The sequence below is a fragment of the Elephantulus edwardii genome, unplaced genomic scaffold (assembly GCF_000299155.1).
Source record: "Elephantulus edwardii isolate Elephantulus edwardi_28Jun2011 unplaced genomic scaffold, EleEdw1.0 scaffold00371, whole genome shotgun sequence".
Taxonomy (NCBI): Eukaryota; Metazoa; Chordata; class Mammalia; order Macroscelidea; family Macroscelididae; genus Elephantulus; species Elephantulus edwardii.
Window position 1 is genome coordinate 52,645 of NW_006400121.1, and position 20,485 is coordinate 73,129.

Consider the following 20,485-nt stretch of genomic DNA (forward strand, 5'->3'; position numbering starts at 1 on the left):
CATTCATAATACAGTCAATATTCTTTTTTTATAATTTTCTTAATTGAGATTTTAATGAAAGTTTATAAAGAACTTGTATTTCCATTCATTCATTGTTTCACATTTTCCTCCCTGCCCCCCTACCCTACAGTTCACTTTTTTCTTTGGAAATGAAGCCCATATTTTCAAACTACTACTCCTTCTTCACTGTTTGCATGTTTGGTCAATTTCTGCAAGATTTGGTAAAAAATCTTGAATTTCTTTCTTTTCGGCTCTAGATGTAAGAATGTATTTGTGAATTAAAGTCATATTAATAGGTCTTCCTTGCATGCATATAGATAACATCCTATCACTCACAACACTGTATTTCAGGATAGAACTTAAAATTGACTCTCTGACTATGAATGTAACAACATTCTTCTTCTGTTTTTCATTCCCAGCATAGTATATCATATGATTATCTGATTCAAGGTAGTTAAAGCTAGTCCATCTCATCTCGCTATTGCATAGAATGTTGATGTTCATGCGTTCATTTCATTTTCCAAAACTTCTAGTTTTCCAACTTTCAAGCTATGTACATTCCATGTTCCAATTACTAAAGGATGTTTACCATTATTTTTCCTCATTTCAACCAACTTTCAGTCTGGGCTCTACTATTACTACTATAACTAAGGTTTTCAAAGGCCTGTTATTTAAAAAATGGATGGGCAATTCTGCTTCCTACTCTGTCTTAACCTGGGAGCACTACTAAAACCTGTCCACCATGGGCTACAATTATGGCACTTGACACAGCAATGGTATAGCTTTCAGTATCACAGCAACCTACAAGTTACCTAAGTACAGCAAGCTGACAGACAAGTCCTATACCAAGTAGAACAATCTTCTCCCCCAAACACAACAAACTGCCAATTTAGTTTATAACTCTAATAGCAAATCAGTCTTCAAATGAGGCCCAACAAATTTTTAATCACAAAGGCCCACCCACTGGTTCCTAATTGGTTTAAATAAGAGGCTTCCAGCCCACAACTGATTGTTAATTAACTAAAAATGACCAAACAACTTATACCTAATTGTTAATAAAGTAAAAACCAAACCAAACCAAACAAACAAAAAAACCAATAAAACAAAACAAAAAACAAAACCAAACAGCAAAACTACCTACTTTCAGAAATTCAACTGTTTCAAACAAGAGGCTTGCAGGCAGGCCTCTTGTTTGAAGCAAGTGAACTGGCAATGAAGGAAGAAGTGGAAGCTACATTGAAGGCAATGGTAAAAATAAATCCCTAGGAATCGATGGCATACTAACTGACTTGTTTCAATTAACAGACACAGCCCTGGAAGCGCTTACCAGTTTATGTTAGGATTTTTGGATAACTGCTGTCTGGATAACAGATTGGAAGAGATCCATATTTGTTCCCATTACCAAGAAAGGTAATCCAACAGAATGTGAAAACTATAGAACAATATCATTAATTATCACATGTAAGCAAAATACTGCTGAAGATTATTTATAAACAGCTATAACAGTGCATAGAAAGGGAACTGCCAGAGTTCAAGCAGGATTTGGAAGAGGCTGTGGCACCCAGGATATAACTGATGATGTCAGATGGATCCTGACTAAAGAATACCAGAAGAGTATCTATTTATTTACAGTTTAATGACTATGCCAAAGCATTTGACTGTGTGGATCATAACAAGTTATGGCTAACGTTGAGAAGAATGGAGAAATCCCAGAGCACTTAATTGTACTCATGTGAAACATATACCTGGACCAGGAAGCTGTTATGTGAACAAAGCAAGGGAACACTACATGGTTTAAAATTAGGCAGAGAGTGTGTCAGGGTTGTATTCTCTCTCTCCATACCTGTTCAATATGTATGCTAAGCAAATTATTCGAAATGCTGGGCTCTATAATAATGTGACATCAGGACTGGAGGGAGACTCAGCAATAACATGTGTTATACATCCTTGCTTGCTGAAAGTGAGGAGGACTTGAAGCACTTGTTGCAGAGAATCAAAGAATACAGCCTTCAATATGGATTGCATCTCAATGTCAAGAAGACAAAGATTTTTACCACTAATCTGAAAGGCAACATCGTGATAGATGGAGAAAAGACTGAAATGGTCAACGGTTTCATCTTACTTGGATCTACAATTAACACCCCTGGTACCAGAAATCAGGAAATAAGGAGACACATTACACGGGGAAGGTGTGCAGTTAGGGACCTCTCTAAAGTAATGAGGAGTAATGATGTCAGTTTGAGGACAAAGGTGCATCTGATTCAGATCATGGTCTTTCCAATCACTTGCTATGCATCTGAGAGCTAGACAATGAATAAGGGTGAGAGAAGAACAATTGATGCCTTTGAGCTGTGGTGTTGGAGAAGAGCACTGGAACATCCCATGGACAGCCAAGAGAACGAACAAGTATGTCTTGGAAAGGGTGCAGCCAGAGTGCTCTTTGGAAACAAAGATGATGGGGCTTTGCCTCACATACTTCAAGCGTGCTGCTAGGAGGGGCTATTCCTTGGAGAGGTACACGAGTCTCAGAAAGGTAGATGGTCAACAAGAGACAGACCCTCAACCAGGTGGATTGACACCGTGACTGTCGCAATGAGCTCTAGAGCTCTAGTGTGTCAGGAGGTGTGAGGAGGTGTGAGGATGGAATAGGAGAGTTCAGGGTCAGATCTGTAATTTGCAGGGTTGCTATGGTTCATACTCACCTCTACGGCACCTAACAACAACATGCTTGTTGTTGATGCTACCAAGGTTCTTTGTAATCAGAACATTGTTGTTACTGTTGTTGTGTACAGCCGAGTCTGAACCAACTCAGAGATGACCCTCTAGTGGGTTCAGAGGCTGTGAATCACATTGGAGGAGATTATCCATCCAACTCCTGTGGAGCGGCTGGTGGATTTGAACTGCTTGCCTTTGGATTGGCAGCACAACTCCTTTTGCACTAGGACACCAGAGCTCCCTGCTTAGAGACTAGATGATCAAACAACACATATTTTTAATTAAGTGTGAAATTTTAGAATGTCCAGATAAAATGTTCTACTGGTTAAACAAAACTGAGATGATGTTTTGAAAGCATAAAGATAATCAAACTTAACGAGAGATTTTAATTGAGGAACTCAAAACCAGCTTTTCTGGAAACTACAAGAACCTTGTGAGGTAGAACTTTCAACTAAAATAAGGTTCAAAAAGAATAGACAGTTACGAAAACAGCTGAAAGAATCTTCTGTGTGTGGGGTGTATGCGAGTTTGTATGTGTTGGTCAGAGAGAGAGAGGGTGAAAGAGAGAGAGAGAGAGAGACACTCCCTAGATATTTTCTGGAAAGTATCTGCTTAAAACTAGAATTTTTGATGCATTTCTCCCTTGATTTGCTGATAATTTAATCTCACAGAAAAAGCAGCAAACTTTCAGAGTTAACCTAGTTCTGATCAACTAGGGTTAGTAGAGACCAGTTAGTGGGTGGAAGGGTCTGGCTGGTATATCTGAAATATTGAGGACTTGGAAGAAAGCACCGGAAGAAACTGACTGTAGTTAGATTTTAACTTGTATACTTAAAAGGATCGATTTTGAAAGTTCAAAGAAAATGTATGCATGACCTGAAAGTAAAAAGTAAAGATGAATCAAGAAGAATGGGAAGGATTTCAAAAGTAAAAATCTAATTATACAATCCCATATTATTTCAGGAGATGAAAATGTGGAGTTATCTATAGGTTCCTCCATGGAGCAGCCTAATGGGTTTTGAAAGGACATGTACAAAAGATCATGAGTTGGGCTCACAGCAAAGATTTTATCATGGCCCATGGCAGTTCAAGAAGGCTAATGATTAGAATGAGTTTAAATTTGCAAAACTGTTAAAGACAAAAAGGGTGGTTTTAAAGTTATATTTGAAATCAACAGAAATGTTTGGGAGTTAAAATTTGTTCACAAACCATGTGGACGTATAAACAGAATTGTTAACTTGAAATGTTATGCTTGAAACCAAAAATACAAGAAAGATAGAAACCTACTGCCTGGGGTGGATGATGATTCAGAGAAAATAAGAAGGGAAGAATAATCTTTAGACTTGGAAAGGAAGAACAAACCTTCATAAAATGAAAACAGGTGAAGTGCCTGAAACATAGGGATCAAACTACTTCTCTTGATAGACACATTTCACTTCAGAGAACAGACAGAACTAAGAGTCAACATACAGTCAATAAATAGAAATGTTTGGGAACTAAAACATAATTGTTTACATACTATTATGGATGCACTAAACAGAACTATTCACTTAAAATGTTTCATTTTGCTATATTTCACCTGAATAATTTTTTAAAATGCAATCAATCATCTTTGAGAGATCCAGATAGATGTGGGATGAGGGTTTACATAAGGCCCAGAAGGGGCACATGTATTCCTGGCTTGCAAAAAAGAAGACAGCAATGAACTTCGCAGACTGTCTGGAAAATTCTAAAACAGAGGCTCTAGGGAGAGTGTTAAATGAAAGTTTTATGAGCACTTTGGAAAGAAAATGAGATTCTGAGCAGGAGCTCCTCCAGGAGAAGCCTGTTAAGAATAAGTAACAGCAGAAATGATGAGGTAACTGAGGTAGCTATTTGGAAGGGAGGATGTGGAAGACATTTCAGCAATGGCATGTGAACTCTGGTATCTTATGAATGTGATGGAGAAACTTGGGCCAAATGAAATGCTGGTGATGAGGAGTCAAGACTGAGTGATGACAATCATAGAATCACTGACTATATACCAACCAAGAAAAGTCTCCACAGTGTACTTGGAACAGCAAATAAAGTAACAGAGTTAGGAAAGGAAAATGTAAAATTTGTGACAAAGGATTAGGTGGGAAAAAACCCAAAACAATAAGTGTGTAGCCTTAAAAATTTAAAAAGGGATAATCCCACAAATATCTTAAGAGAAATCACAAAGAAAACTAATTGGCATTTACTGTATGTCTTCCCTACCCCCAAAAAGAACAAGGATTCAAAGTACAGAGTAACAGTAAACTGTAATCAGTAAACTCCCAGTGCCAGACCTGTGTGAATATGGCAGGGGATGACCTAGAGCTATGGCTTGGCAGTGGTCATCGGTCATGATGGGTACTCAACTTGATGACTCTTCAGGTTCTATTATTAGTTCCCACAACTGCTGTAACAAATTATGGCAAATTTATGAAAAAAAATCAAATCATAAAAGATACTGATAGAAAGGGGAAAAAAAGATACTGGTAGAGCCACAAACTTGTTGGCAAATGTTGGGCAGAACCTAGCCACTTTCAGTTTCTAGAGGCTCTTCGTATTCATGGCTCAGGGTCTTGGTTTTGTCTTTCCAGACAGTGCTGCCAACATCTTACCTCCTCTGTCTCTAGCCTTCTATCTCTCCTCTTTGAGGACTCTATGATCACATTAGATTCATCTAGATAATCCTTCTCATGTCCAGGCCATGCTTGCTATAGACCCATTGCCATACAGTTGATTCTGACTCATAGTGACCCTACAGGGCCAAGTAGAACCATTTTGGAGGGTTTCAAAGGCTTTAAATCTTTATGGAAGCATAATGGTACATCTTTATATGATATTACAATATGCAGAATAGTACATCTTTCCCCTATTAAGCACCTGCAAAATGCCAATCATCAACCTTTTAGTTGCCCACCAAGGGCTTAACCACTGTGCCACTAAGGTTTCATCTTTTGCTATAGGAAATAACATACTCTTAGGTTTCAGGCATTAAGTGTAGAATATCTTTGTGGGAGGTGGGAGGGGGAGGTTTTTTCTTTTCTGAAACTGAACTGATTCTGCATTGGTAGGAAGGTGGCAACCAAAAAGACCCTATTCTCATCAGTAACAAAGGTCTCGAGACTCACTGTCCCCAAACTGTAAAATAAAACTGTAAAATTACTCTTTCAAAGGTACTGTTGTTGTTATGTGCCGTCAAATTGCTGGCAACCCACCAAAATGGAAAGTGCCAACTTGGGTACAACCTTAATGTAGTTAGTTATAAGCACTGAATAATGCCAATTACTTTTTTTTTTTACTCTCATGTTATTTCACAATTAAATATTAACTTTTAAGTAAGCTATATGGTTTATTTCCTTATAAACGCTTATTTACAGGCTTATCTAACTATTTAAATAGTGTCACATATCATACACTACCACTCAAGCAGGTGGCTATAAGTTTATGATTATCAGGAGTAGACTATAGCTTTAAAGAAAATGAATAAAATACTTAGGAAAAAAGTCCTAATTATATACAAGTAATCAGACCTTGTTCCCAACTCCTCCTTTTCTACTTAGGTTTAATCATTACAATTTTCCTTGTTTCATACCACGTCCCTCTATATCCAACCACAAGCTAGTCTTTCAAATGGTTATTCCTTTATACTTTGACATTTTCCCCAAGACGTTTATTTAAAATAAAACAATCTCTATCTAAAAAAATCATTCTCCCTCACATTTCAATTCAAAATAATAACTTCTGTCTTAAGCATCCACGCTGACTGTGGTCAAATAAAACACGTCCACAAATTACACGTCTGTTCAACAGTTTGAATCTCTTCATATATTAAATATTTTTTATAAACCTGCTAACCAGAAACAAAACTGACTGAACAAGAAGAACAAAAGAGAACAAAATGATGAACAGATGAGTAACTGCAGGAGAAAAAAAAATCAAATTCTTCCACTAGATTATAATCTTCCTGAATGGAAGTGACTACTTCTTAATCATGCAATCTCCTTGACATCCTACACAGGGTCCTGGCAATGCCACGGTGTTTAAACCGAGAACCAAGTATGACACTAGGGTGGTGCCTGAGTTTCCTATAACTTGCCTCAAAGGCAATTAAAGGCAATGAGTCTTCATTAGCAAAACTTTGAGACACAACATTAGCTATAAGCAAAAGTGTTGGCCAACTTAACAATTCAACTCATTGCTGTCAAGTTGCAACGCACTCATAGATGATCCTCCAGCACATTTTGGGAGGCTGTAAATTACTTGTGTGAAGACTGGCCAGCTGGTGGACTCAAACTGCCGAAGAGGTTCTGCTTTGGGGTTAGCACCGCAACTCTCTCTGGACTAAGCCACCAGAGCTCCCTGGGTCAGTGGAGAACTCTCTTTATGGAGATGGGATTCAATTCCCACTCAGTACACCTCAGGCACAGTCACCATTTGTATCTCAGTGGAGGCTTGTGTGTTGCTATGATGCCGATCAGGTTTCAGTGAAGCTTCTAGAAAAGCCTGGTGATCTGCTTTTGAAAATCGGCCAGTAAACTGTGTGGATCATAAAGGTCAGGTCCACAACTGCTCATGAGGATGGCATAGCATTTCATTCCCGTGTGCGTGGTGACACCATGCATTGTAGGCTGATTTGTAGGATGTTAACAACAATAATTTGAGAAGTGAGAGAATGACAGAAACAGGAAGTTGGTCCTACCTTACTATCCTTATCTGGTTTGATGGCTGAACTATTCCCACAGGCTGAAGAAGCACTGTCAGGAGATGTTGGCAGTCCAGGGAGGATGGTCCGACCACTGGGCTCGGTCTCCAGAGAGGCAGTGGTGATATTTGGGGAGGTCAGTGAAGTCGCTGCTGCACAGGCCAGGGGTACATTGGCTCGACTGATATTGATGGCAGCAACATGGGTGGCAGGGCCCGCCATTGGAGGCTGAGGTTGCTGGGAGGCCAAGGGATGGTGGGGTAGACCCACAGATGTGGGACCCAGGCAGGTGGTGTTCTGCACTTGAATGGGTGTCACAGCTGCCGTTGGGCGTTCTTGGTTGTGTGCTGCAACTAGGAGATGACAGGAGGGAGCAGAGAGTAAAAATCAATTTTCTAATAAAAGTCACTCATCAAAAGAGGAATCACAGCACTGCATCAGATCATAATAAAACACTGCTTTCACATTTATTACAATTAAGCATGGATTTGTACAGGGGTTTAAAAGCATTTAATCTCAGCTGGATCCCTAGATGCTATTCTCCTTCCTGATTAGATCTTAAGTCTCTTGAATGCCTTGAAGCTCAGTTATAAGCCGAGGCCCGTTAGGCAGGAAGGAAGCCTTTCCATAACATTGGAGATACTGCACCAACTTCTGATGGTTCCCAATACTGTCCAACCAGGAAAGTCCCCTGACCTCATTATATTATTATCCCTTTGGTCAGCAGATTGAATTCCCCAGCTGCTCCAAAGGAGAATGATAAGGCAGTCCTCCCTTGTCAAGATAAACAGTTTTAGAAACCTGACGGAGGGCTGCCACAAGTTAGAATTGACTCAAAAATGAATTTAGTTTCTCTCCTTAATGGCCATTTTCCCTGATAGCATTCATAAGCCTTTCATTTATCTCACAGTTGTTACCTAAGACATTAAACAGGGTTTTAATGTGGTAGAAATAAGAAAGCTATTTAACCTCCTGTTGTGTTGACAATAGCCCATGACTAAATTCATCAGTAACAGCCAAGCACCCTGGTATCACACAGATTCACAAAGTGGTCATGTAGCTAGTAGAAGTGAGATCTGAGATCATATGTTCTTAATTCCAGAGGTCATATTGTCAAGTACTATTGACATTCTTGGGATCAGCCTAATTTCTTTCAGGCTTCTGATCTGCAGATCAGACTTGCATTAATGAGCAGGGTGGCATTAGCTGAGAGAAACTGTATAAAGTGCTGTTGACTAGACTGTGTCTGCTTTCATTTCCTAATGTTATTCGTCATTTTAATGTTCCATCTGCTTTCCTAAACATCTGTCATGAAAGGTCTGATCACAGGCAGGCAAGCCCTTCTCCTAACATGTTGCAGCCTTGTGTACTGTTCACTCACCTGTCCTCACAGCATTGCGGGCCTGGTTGACAGTCATCTGTCCAGTCATGTGCAGTAAGACCTTGGTCTGAGGACTTGTCTGGATGTGAGCTGCTGACACCACGGCCGTGGGGACAGCACTGGGATTTCCGGCCACACCATTTCCCTGAAGCTTCTGGGCAGGGACTCCTGCAGTGGAGGGACTGACCATGGTTGCCCCTCGACTTGTCTGGCCAGCAGTAGACATGGGGGCTTTAGCTTGGGAAGCATTCGTCACTGCCCTGTCAAGACAGAAACACAGACAGAAGGCTCAGTGCATTAGCAAATGGGAGAGAGAAAAGTTGAACACAAGACAAATAATGATTCAGAGTGTTATAGAGAGAGCACTGGAGGAAAAAAAAAAGTTCTTTTTATGAAGTTTAAGAATAGTAAATTCAAAGTAATGACAGCCCTTAGGAACACAAAGGTCATGAAATGTCTTCTGAGGCACTCAAAATCTCATACCATGCTCTGCTCAAGAATATACACTTACTGAGTTTGGTTTTCCCTAACAAGGTCAAGTATCTCCAACTTTCAATGTCCTAGATTCTCTCGCTTCGTCCACTAATGAAACTACTTTGTTATATTACAATGACCACATTTTTGTAGCTCTTTTGTGTGTTTTCTCCTCTTCCTCTTCCTTGGTCCCATATATATTCACATACACATATGTTTTTAGAATATCCCTTTTTAGCTTTTCTTGACCTATATCAGTCTCATTTATGCTTGAGGGTTCAGTACAAATCCTATCACTCAAGGTGGCTTTAGCCAAAGCTCCCCAGGTGGCACACATGGTTTGCTCTTAGCTATTACCTGAAAGGTTGGCAGTCCAAATGTACCAAACAGTTGCTAGATACAACATGTTTCCATAAACATTACAGCCAAGAAAACCCCATGGAGCTCAGCTCTACTCTGGAAACACATGGAAATGTCAGGAGTTGGAATGAAATCTGACAACTGGTTTGGTTTTCCCTACAGCTACGGATGAAGACCTTATGCTTCTACTGCGTCATGTAGATTTCTTCCTTCTATTTATATATTCCACATATTGTTCATATTTTGGCCTTTGATTATAGAATGTGCCTTGGTACTAACAGATGTACACTGAAGGCAGGACCAGTGTGAAGATGGCTCTTTTCTATTCTTCCAGGCTTGCTCCATTACAAGTACATAAAAAAACAAAGCAAAACTCTAAAACCAATACATGGAGTCAATGCCAACTCATGGCAATCCTCCACTGGGTTTCCAGAATGTGAATGTTAATGAGAGCCAATTGTCTCATTTTTCATCTGTGGAGTAGTTGGTGGTTTTGAGCAGCCAACATTTCCATTAGCAACTCAACAGGTAACATATTATGACCACTAAGGCTCCTTTGTTATCAATGCATGTTGTTGTTTTTGTTATTCTGTACCATCGAGTCAGAAGTGACTCACATTTGATTCTCCAGCGGGTTTTCAGAGGCAGTAAATTTCATGGAAAGAGACTGTTCATGTTTCTGTTACACAGTGGCTGGCAAAAATGAACTGGGTGTCTTTGGGTTGACAGTGCAACTCCTCATCACTAAGCCATCAGAGTTTCCTTACAAATGTATACATAAAACCTGTTGCCGCAAATGACGGCTATAGTGGGGAGGGAAAAAAACGTGTTTCTAAGCATGGTCGTCAATTTAAAAGTGTGTGGTAACGTGTTAAACAAATAGTCACTGTTTGATTTCAATTAAATTATATTTGGTATGTTGTTATATATTTGGTATATTTGGTATAGTTTCGCATAAAGCATTTTTAATGTTATAATTAAAAATGTAACTCCACATTTAGTAACCTTTTACTAAGTAGAATACTTCATATACCTGAACATCCTTATTCTGTACTATGATGAATAGAGAATTTACTACACATATGCATTACTCCAAAGGTAAAGAAGCAATAAGACTTTCAATAACTTGTTTTTATATTTTATAAATATGTTTTCCTTCATTGACTTCATATTTTTATTGGTTTTTTTGGGTTTATTTGCCTTGGGATTTTTTTTTTAAAGCAAAGCAGTCTATCTGCCAATTTCTGGGTAGGATAGTTCCTGAATGTAGAATTTAACACAGACAGAAAAGGTTTATATTGAATAAAAATCTGCAAGTCAAATGAAAGCTAACATTCTGTCACCATCTGCAACAATTGTGATTTTCATTTGATTAGGCGGCTGGCCAGCCCATAAATCAAGGCCAACAGCTGACAAACATGTCAGTTCATTAAGCCATTTGTTAATCAAGGGGTTTGAGGAATGATTTAATACAGCTAAACCTGAACCATTTATTGAGTGCCCAGTTCAAAAATTACACATCTCTCGAAGGTGATGCCATTATAAGTCTCTTCATTCCATTTCCAAGGTTACTGGCCCTCAATCACCAGAAGGTGCTTTTTATCTTGAAACAAATTCAATTGGTATATCTAAACCTTATAGGTCTTATCATCCTATAGGAAGGTTCTCAACCTCAGGAGTATTGATATTTGGGGACAAACAATGCCTCTTTTTTTTATAGCAGCCTGTTCTGTAAACATTGTAAGGTGTCTCCCAGCATCCTCACCCTCTACCAAACGCCTGTAACATGTTTTCCCTCACCAAAGTGTGATAACCAAAAATGTCTCTAGACTTGCCAAATGTCCCCTGGAAAACAAACCTGTACTCAGCTGCGTAAGAGCTATGACATAGTTTAAGAAATTTTATTTCTGATTATATTCTAGATATTAATTGCCAGAACTCTAGAAATTAACCACAAGTGATACAGAATAATTAAAGAGTCAGACCACATGCATACGAACACTTCCCCATGATGTGATCTCAGACAAGTTATTTCATGTCTCTGCGCCTCCACTTCTTCACCTCTTAAAAATGGGCACCTACATCAATGAGCTGTTTGACATTAAGAGTCAAAATGTGCAGTATATCTTGGAATCTGCCTTCTTGGCATACAGTAAGCATTATATAAACATGCAAGAACTAATAAAATAGTTTTTGTTTATATTAAACACTGTGCTCTTTACTTTCTGGCAGGAAGATGTAATTGAATCATCTAATAGATAAATTGTTGTTGATTGCCTTTGAGTCGAGCATGACTCACAGCGACCCTAAGAACAAAAGGCCTGAAGCCCGTCTACAACTATTGACATTTATCAGAGTTCTTAGAGCATCCAGAAGCAGTTGTTTAGGAAGTAGATGCCACTCCTGCTTCCAAACCCGTCATCGCCTGAATAATTTAAAGTCCAGACTATTTTTCAGTAAAACCCCACAGTTCACACATACCCATGTGAAAAGTTACCTAAAAAATTTTAAGGTTCCAAGGGATTTTATCAACTAGAGAGAATGGATTTTAAAAACATGCAGATATGTAGCAGAAGCAATCATGTGAAGGAATCTCAATAGGCTGAAAACAAGGCAAAAGAACAAAGTCTCTGTGTTCAAAATTTAGTACACCATTTACTCAAAACCATACCTTGTGACTGGTGCCACATAATTGCCAGGGAAAACCCCTATCTTGCTAGTATGCATTGATGTCCCTTTGAACCAACCATCCTGGCAACGTTCAAACACTAAAAACATCTCCCCTTTTCTCAGCTCCAGCTCATCCTCTTTTCGGGGAGTATATGGGTATATAGCAACATACCTAAAATAGAGAAGAATACAGTTTGAGTAACAGACAAACCTCAAGATGCGTACAATTTTTTCTTTGTAGTACAATAGTACTACAATACTTCAATATTTCTTATAAAGTAGACAGTATAACAATTTAACCTGTAAACAGCACTGGTAATTCTCTACTGAAAGAGGCTTTGCTGTCTACATGTAAACGGCAGAATGCTTTCTGATTAAGAACTACTGAGGCCATTTCTCCCAGTGTGAAAGTGACTAACCTCCAAATGGTACTCAAGTGGTGTGAAAGAATTAATGCAGCTTCTGAGAGTGCCTAACTTGCTGCTGGAGATTAGAGACCCACTGGGAAAACTGAGCTCTTCAAATGGCACTTGTTAGGCTTGGGAAATAGCCCCAGATGACAACATATGGTATGAAATCCCATTGGGAAGTACAACATGCTGCCTTCCACATATAAGCCAAACCTAGAATCTTGGGGCCGCACCTGCCTTGTGTGCTTGGTCAGGAAAACTACTACATATGGAAAAAGTCAAAGGAAAAGAGGGCCTTGATCACAGAGAGTGCAAATCCAAACCGCAATGCAAGGTGACCATGCCCATCTACATATGGTAAGCTACATATAGTTCCTATTAGTATTGCTCTAAATGGTTAAAGGATAAATGCACACAACAAAGGACTCACAAAAATGTAGCTCTATTCTGCCATTAGTAAGCTCTGAACAGGATAATTAGATTTTTCTGGGTACTAACTGCTGGAGACTTACAGCTTTTCACATGCACAGTCCAACCAAATCTGATTTGTGTGAAATACTTTCCCATTCTTAAGTGTCCTAATTCAAGGAATGAAAATGAAGGGGGAGAAAGCTCAAACAGTAGTTGCACAAAGAGGCAGTTCTATACACATATAATATTGTGGAGAAGTAAACAGCTAGGCTTCCCTACACTATGAAAGGCCTCTGCTCAGCAGGATGGCTACCTAGCAAGCTCATGTATTAAATGCATTTTGTTTCAGCAGTCCTCTAATTATATTCATGGCTGGGTGGAAGTTTGCAGAACACAAACCACTTGGTGGGCCATAAGCCTGTCACCAGCTCTGATCAGAAGGTGTTTCTTTGGCTCTGTATCTGGGCTTAGTTTTAAAGGAACACTTGAACAGTAATAAATGACACCCTCACTTACACACTGGGGCGAGTCTGGGGTCGTAAATGTGCAATCTGGTCAGCCGCTCCTGCTGTGGGTCTCGGTCCTATTCCAGATGCAGCTGCACCTGGTGGTGTGGAAGCAATGGTGGCAGCCAGGAGAGGGGGCGGGGGAAGAGGAGGGTTCATAGTCTGGAATAGGCAAGAAAGAAAGGAAGAAAATATTTATTTACATCTTTTATTTAAGGTGGGAGGGAAAAGTAGTCAGAAATCCATGAAAAACCACTCTAATGGCATCCACACAGAGCAGAAGCAGCAGGCCACTTCCAATGAAAGCCCCCTTTTTATTCATCTCTTGCTCTGCTTTCAGATCTTAAAGCCACAGCAACCTTTTCAGCAAACAGGTAAGTAATCACCCTTGGGAGGAGGGAAGGGGGTAAAAAAAATGAAACGACTGCATGCAATTTTAAGATTAATAGCACTTTTAAGTACAGACTTGGACAAGAATCCAAGCCCTTTTCAAAGGAGCAGCTACAATGTCACACTGCTTGCTAGGAATTAATTTGTGATTGTTTCTGTAACCTGAAACTTAAACACAACACAAAACAAGCTAGCTGTGCTCTATCTCAAACCAATTCTTCAGAAGAAAATGTCCTTTGATGCCAGGTATCCAAAAAAGGCCAAACAATAGCAAGCCACAATCATTGCACTATTGTTGCTACTTTGCTTATTCTTTTCTTAACTTTACCAGCTTTTGAAATTTAGTCCTATCAAGGATGGTAATCTTTGACAAGTACACCAGTGAAAAGCTGCTCGTTTCTTTATGGGCACTGCCTAATAGGGTTCTGCCTAAAGGATTCTATGCTTCTGAGAATCAATGGAGCAATTGTTACCTTCTGATCTATAAACCCCAGATAATTCTTTAAGGGTATGTATACTGAAACTCCTGGGAAAACGGGCATACAAAGACTGCCAGAATCCCCACCTCATCTCCCCAAATCTTTGAGACACTAGATAGAAAAACGGAATCAAAGAAGTAGAATATACCTAGGGCGGCATAAAAAGTTTTTAAATCAAACCAAATCCAATGCTACTGAGTCAATTTTGACTCACAGTGACCCTGTAGGACAGAGAACAGCCCCACAGAGTATCCCACATCTTCTTCCTGCTCATCTGGAAGGGTTCAAACTTCTGACCTTTTGGTTGGCAGGTAAGCACTTTAACCACTGAGCTGTCAGGCCTCCTCCAAATAGCTTCTTCCCTCCAGCATATTAATAAGAAAAGAAACCAGTGATTTCTAAACATAGTTCATAATAGTCATTTCAGTTCTATTTTTTGAGTGAAAATAAGAATCTCATCAACTATTACTGAGTAGAAAAAAACTTCCAATTTCTAAATATATGTGCAACTGTTTCACGCGTTCTATTTAATTTTTTTTGCTAAAGTGACTTTTGCTAAGTTTTCCTACGTTGCAACAAAGGAGTTGCAGTACCTTTAGTGCAGAACACACAGGGGCAGAGCTGCTCATCAACACTCTGAACCAGGCAGAGGTCAGTTCTAAAATCAAGACCCTTCATAAAAACATCAGTCATATTCTCCTTAGAGTTATGCGGCAGCATTAACATTTGTTTCAGGCTTTGGGATTTGCATGTTCTGGGGCTTAGAGACAAGAAACCTTTAACCAGGAGAAGGTCAAGCATGCATTTCATTAGGCCTCCTCTTGGTAACAATGAAGACAGAAAGAAAGATCACCTTGGAGAAACTCTCAGTCAGCAAATGAGGCCTGGGTGGTTCACCAGTAACACACATCAATGGCTTGATGGGTGAGGTAACAAGTCTAGACAGTACACAGCGGGACATACAGGGAACCTGTACAATTACCATTTGCCAATTTTTCATGGAAATCTTCCTAAAAGCCCAAATCTCAAAGCAGTATGACTTGTACAAAGGTAGGACACAAATAAGTATTCAACAAGGCCTGACAGTAACCATGGGTAGGAATGATTGAACATGGAACTCAAGGCAAAGAATCAAAAAACCCTCATCTCACACATAAAATTCTGTTAAGAAGAAAGAAAATCAACAAAGCCTGTTAAATGTACAACAATGAGTAAATAAAAATCCAACCTTTCTGGAACTCTTATACATTGTTGATGGGATTGTAAAATGGTACAACCCTTCTGGAGGGCTGTTTGGCGCTTCCTCAAACAGCTGAACATGGAAATTCCATATGACCCAGGTATTCCACTGTTTGGAATATATCCTGAGAAGATGAGAACTGGGGCCTAAATGAAGATTTGTACACCAATAACGTACAGCATTATTCACCATCACAAGAACATGGAAACAGCCCAGATGTCCAACCACAAATGAATGGATTGAGAAATTATGGTATATTACACAATGGAATATTACGCATCACTCAGGAGCAATGATTTTGTAAATTATTACCTAACTTGGGAGGGACTAGAGAGCATTAGGTTAAGTGAACTAACTCAGTCCCACAAGGATAAATATTGTATAAAACAATTATTGTAGATGAGTATAAGAATCCAAGAGGGGTGGGAGAGGGTGGAAGTAGAGAGATGAGGATGTGCATGGGGAGGGAGAATTATCCATGGAGTTGTACAATTTGATGGGGGGTGGGGGGTGAGGGAAATGGAAAGAATTTGGTCTTAAAAACAATGTATTTTAATTTTGTTAATAAACTAGTAGAAAATAAAAAAAAATTTCAACTCTTCTGTAACTTTCATTAAAATCACAATTTTAAAAAACCCAAATACCTCTTTCGCAGAGATCTTGCAGTTAGTCTGTAGGAGTTGTGTGGCTAATCCAAAGACTAAGCCTCTGTAGTAGTTTGAATCCACAATCTCTTTCCCTGCGATTAACAGCCTTGAAAAAAAATCCTTTAGAGGGTTAGCTATGAGTCAGTTCCTACTTGATAACAATGAGTTTAATATTATTGTTGTTATGTGCTGTCGAGTCGCTTGAGACTCATAGCGACCCTATGTACAACAGCCCTAAACTCTGTTCTGTCCTGTGCCAATCGCACCGTCTCCGATACGCCCATCTTGATTACCCTAGTGACTGAATCAATCCACCTCATAGAGGGTCTTCCTCTCCTGGGCTGTCCCTCCACCCTCCCAAGCATGATGTCCCTCTAACAAGGACCGATCTCTCCTTACAATATGTCCAAAGTATGTTAGATGGAGCCTCAGAATCCTTGCTTCCAGGGAGCCGCCCGGTTTAACCCTTTCCAGGATGAATCTGTTTGCTTTCCTAGCAGTCCATGGTATTCTCAATACTCTTCTCCAGCAACACAGCTCAAAGGCATCAATTCTCCTTCTATCCTTCTTGGTCATTGTCCAACTCTCTGATGCATAACAAGTGATAGCAAAGACCATGGCCTGTATCAAACGCACCTTAGTCTCCAGAGAGACACCATTGCTCTTCAGTACTTTGGAGAGGTCCCTAACAGCAGACTTTCCCATCGCATTTCCTGGCTACTGGTGTCGAGAGTGTTGACCATGGAGCCAAGCAAACTAAAGCTGTGAATGATCTCAATCTCTTCACCGTCCATTCTGATGCTGCCAGTTGGTCCAGTGGTGAGAATCTTTGTCTTCTTGATATTGAGCCTCAATTCATATTGAAGGCTGCAGTCCTTGACCCTCTGCAGCAAGTGCTTCAGGTCCTCCTCAGTTTCAGCAAGCGGGGTTGTGTCATCTGCATAACGCAAATTGGTGATGAATCTTCCACCAATCCTGACACGACACTTCTCCTCATAGAGCCCAGCCTCCTGGATAATCTGTTCTGCATATAGGTTGAAAAGGTGTGGAGACAGGACACATCCCTGGTATACGACCTTCACAATTTTGAACCATGCAGTGTTACCCTGCTCCGTTCTGATGACTTGAACCATGCAGTGTTACCCTACTCCGTTCTGACGACTGCCTCCTGGTCCAAGTATAGGTCTTGCATTACCACAATCAAGTGTTCTGGGATTCCCATTCTTCTCAGAGTCAGCCACAGTTTGTTATGATCCACACAGCCTTTGCATGTATTAGTTTAATATATCTTCACCTTATTAAATATGTAAGTTACCAGAATCATCTCAATAGCAGTTTGTTGTGTGTTTTTGTTTTTTACTATCTCATTGCCATCGAGTCAGAACTGACTCAAAGCTGACCCTCCAGCTGGTTTTTGGAAGCTGTAAACAGCATTGGAAGAACTTGCTCATCTTTCTCCTGTGGAGCAGCGGGTGGATTTGAACCATATGCCTACAGACTGGCAGTGCGATTCTTTACTCACTAGACTACTAAAGCTCTCTCTAATATGCAGGGAGGGTGGGGGATCTTTTTATGTAAAGAAGGGTCACCTGATATGATTTTTAAAGGAGCAAATAAATGTTTTATGTAAATTTGCCATGAGTAATAGTAGACATTAAAATAGACCAAAAAATATTTTGAAAGATCCCAAAGGCTGTGCCTGGACAAAAATTATGGCTGTCTTTCTTTTTTTGCTGACTAAATCATGATGCTGAATCTGCTAAGTGTCACTGAGCCAATTCCAATGTGTAAGTGACCTATGTGTGGGGAGAACTGCCCCATAGGGTTTTCTTGCAAACAGCTATGTCTGTCTCTCAAGATTCTAATGAGTGGGCTTGAACTGCCAAACCTTCTGCTTAGTAGATGGGAACCACCATATTTCCAGGGCTCCTTCACCTGAAGCATAAGCCCAAAAATCAAGCCAACTGCCAACGAGTAGCTTCTATGATGACATCAGACTTCTGAGGCTGTAAATCTTAACCAAAGCAGACACTTTAATATTTCTCCCTAGAAGTGGCTACTTTTTCAGTTAGCAGTCAGTCCAATATGTAAGCTACCAGTTCTGAATGGAAGCATAGATGGCGCTAGTAAAATTGGGCAGGTATTCCCTCAAATACTGGTTTAAGGATCTTTTGGAAGTGTGTCCATGAATTTGAGTGTGCATAAGCGTACAGGAAAAGAACCACAAGAAAAAGTCCGATTCATATCAGGCTCCTTGATGTTGTTCAGCCCTGTGCGGTTGGTAAAATGATAGGGCTCTGCTGGTGAGGCCAGGGCTGTGACCGACTAGGAAGTACTGTGGGTTGTTTTATAAACAACTAAACTGAAATAATCTGGTGATGTGGAAGTTCAAAAGGTAATCCACCGTGTATTCTGCTTCAGGCACTCTGGTATCCTGCAAGACCTGACATTTCTGCAGAGCAAACCACAGCCCCGCAGTCACCCGGAGCTGACCTGGAGAATGGCCTCTTACTTCATGGCCGGGCCAGTCCAGGCACCATATGCTGATACACTCCCCCAGAAGCAGCAAAATAGTCATTCATGGTCCTGACAGAACATGTCACATCCTGCTAACAATATTTTGTTAACTTAATATTATTTTAAAACTAAATACTAAACTAAATGCCATTTCCACTGGTTTAAAAAAAAATACTGTCAAGTCAGTTCTGAATCAGATTGACCGCAAGTGTGACAGGCTGCAGTTGTGCTGGGTTTTCAATGAATGTAATCGTTGCAGAAGTAGATTGCCAAGTCTTTATTCCTCAGTACTGCTGGGTGGATTATTACTCCCAAGAAGGTTACTGCTACCAAGAGGTCAGCAGTTGAGTATAGTAGCTCTGCCCCACTCAGAGACTCCTTTTCACAAGTTTTCTCTCTCACTGCCATCAATTTGGAACTGATTCACAGCTGACACACCAGTAGGGTTCAGAGGCCATCAACTGCATGGGAAGAGACTTTATCCCACAGAGCCACTGCTGAATTTGAACCACCAGAGGTGCCACCTTTAGGTTATTAGCACCATTCACTACCAAAAGCTAAATTTAAAGGGTCTTGAAAAGCAATTTATCATTGGTAGTTTAATGTTAGGTAAGTTCAAAAGGTCTATATTAACAAAATAAAAACTTGTCTATTGCTAAAGCCCAGGTGATTGAAAGAAACAGTGACAGTCAAAAATGGATGTAATTCTACTCTTCATTAAAACTGTGTTTCCTGCTTGTGATTTCTTAACACTCTGATTCAGGCCACCTGCATGTGGAAATGGTCTGATGCAGACAGGACTATTTCCAAACAACATTTATCTTAAAAATAAGGCTTCACAAATGGCTTGCTAAGGTATTTTTCCACATCCAGGTTCTGTTTCCCAGATACACTGATCTTGAAGGGGCAACTCTGTAGTGTGAAGCATGGCCTCCGGTGTCAGAAAAAATGCGATTTCAACTGTGGCATAACCTCTAAGGGTCCTCCTTGGCCCCCTCAGGGAAGAAAGAAGGCAGGTGGATTCCAGGACACAGACAGGCCACTTGCTAGTCAAAATGGTGATGAGATGGTCATGTGCACGGATTTTGAATACTCTATCTGGCATAGTAGGCATTGGAGAGATGACATGGACTGGCATGAGGCATTTTGAGTCAGATGATCATATGATATATTACTCTGGAGATGAAAAGATGAGGAAAAATGGGGTCGCTTTCATAGTTAAAAAAGTAATTTCTAGATCCATCTTGAAGTACAACATTGTGAGTGACAGGATTATATCCACATGCTTACAAGGAAGTCCAGTGAATACCACTATCATTCAGATATATACATCAACAACCAGAGCCAAAGAAGAATAAATAAATTATTTCCACCAACTTTTACAATCAGATAGATAGACTATGCAATCAAGATGCACTGATAATAATGGGTGACCAGAATGCAAAAGTTGGGAACAGAGAAGAATCAGTAGTTGGAAAACATGGGCTTGGTGACAGAAATGGAGCTGGAGATAGAATGATTGAATTTTATACAATCAATGACTTATTCATTGCAAATATGTTTTATAAGAA

At 39.9% G+C, this 20,485-nt stretch overlaps 1 protein-coding gene across 1 annotated transcript in view; it reads right to left on the reverse strand.

Moving 5' to 3' along the window:
- The window catches only part of SH3RF1 (SH3 domain containing ring finger 1), a 252,817-nt gene that overhangs the window by 19,186 nt on the left and 213,146 nt on the right, over window positions 1-20,485 (reverse strand). Inside the window, exons 6-9 of the mRNA XM_006902128.1 lie at window positions 13,652-13,803; window positions 12,316-12,486; window positions 8,811-9,070; window positions 7,427-7,782 (exon numbers count right to left, since the gene is read on the reverse strand). Coding sequence (XP_006902190.1) covers window positions 7,427-7,782; window positions 8,811-9,070; window positions 12,316-12,486; window positions 13,652-13,803 — 939 coding nt within the window. The remainder of the gene's footprint in view (window positions 1-7,426; window positions 7,783-8,810; window positions 9,071-12,315; window positions 12,487-13,651; window positions 13,804-20,485) is intronic.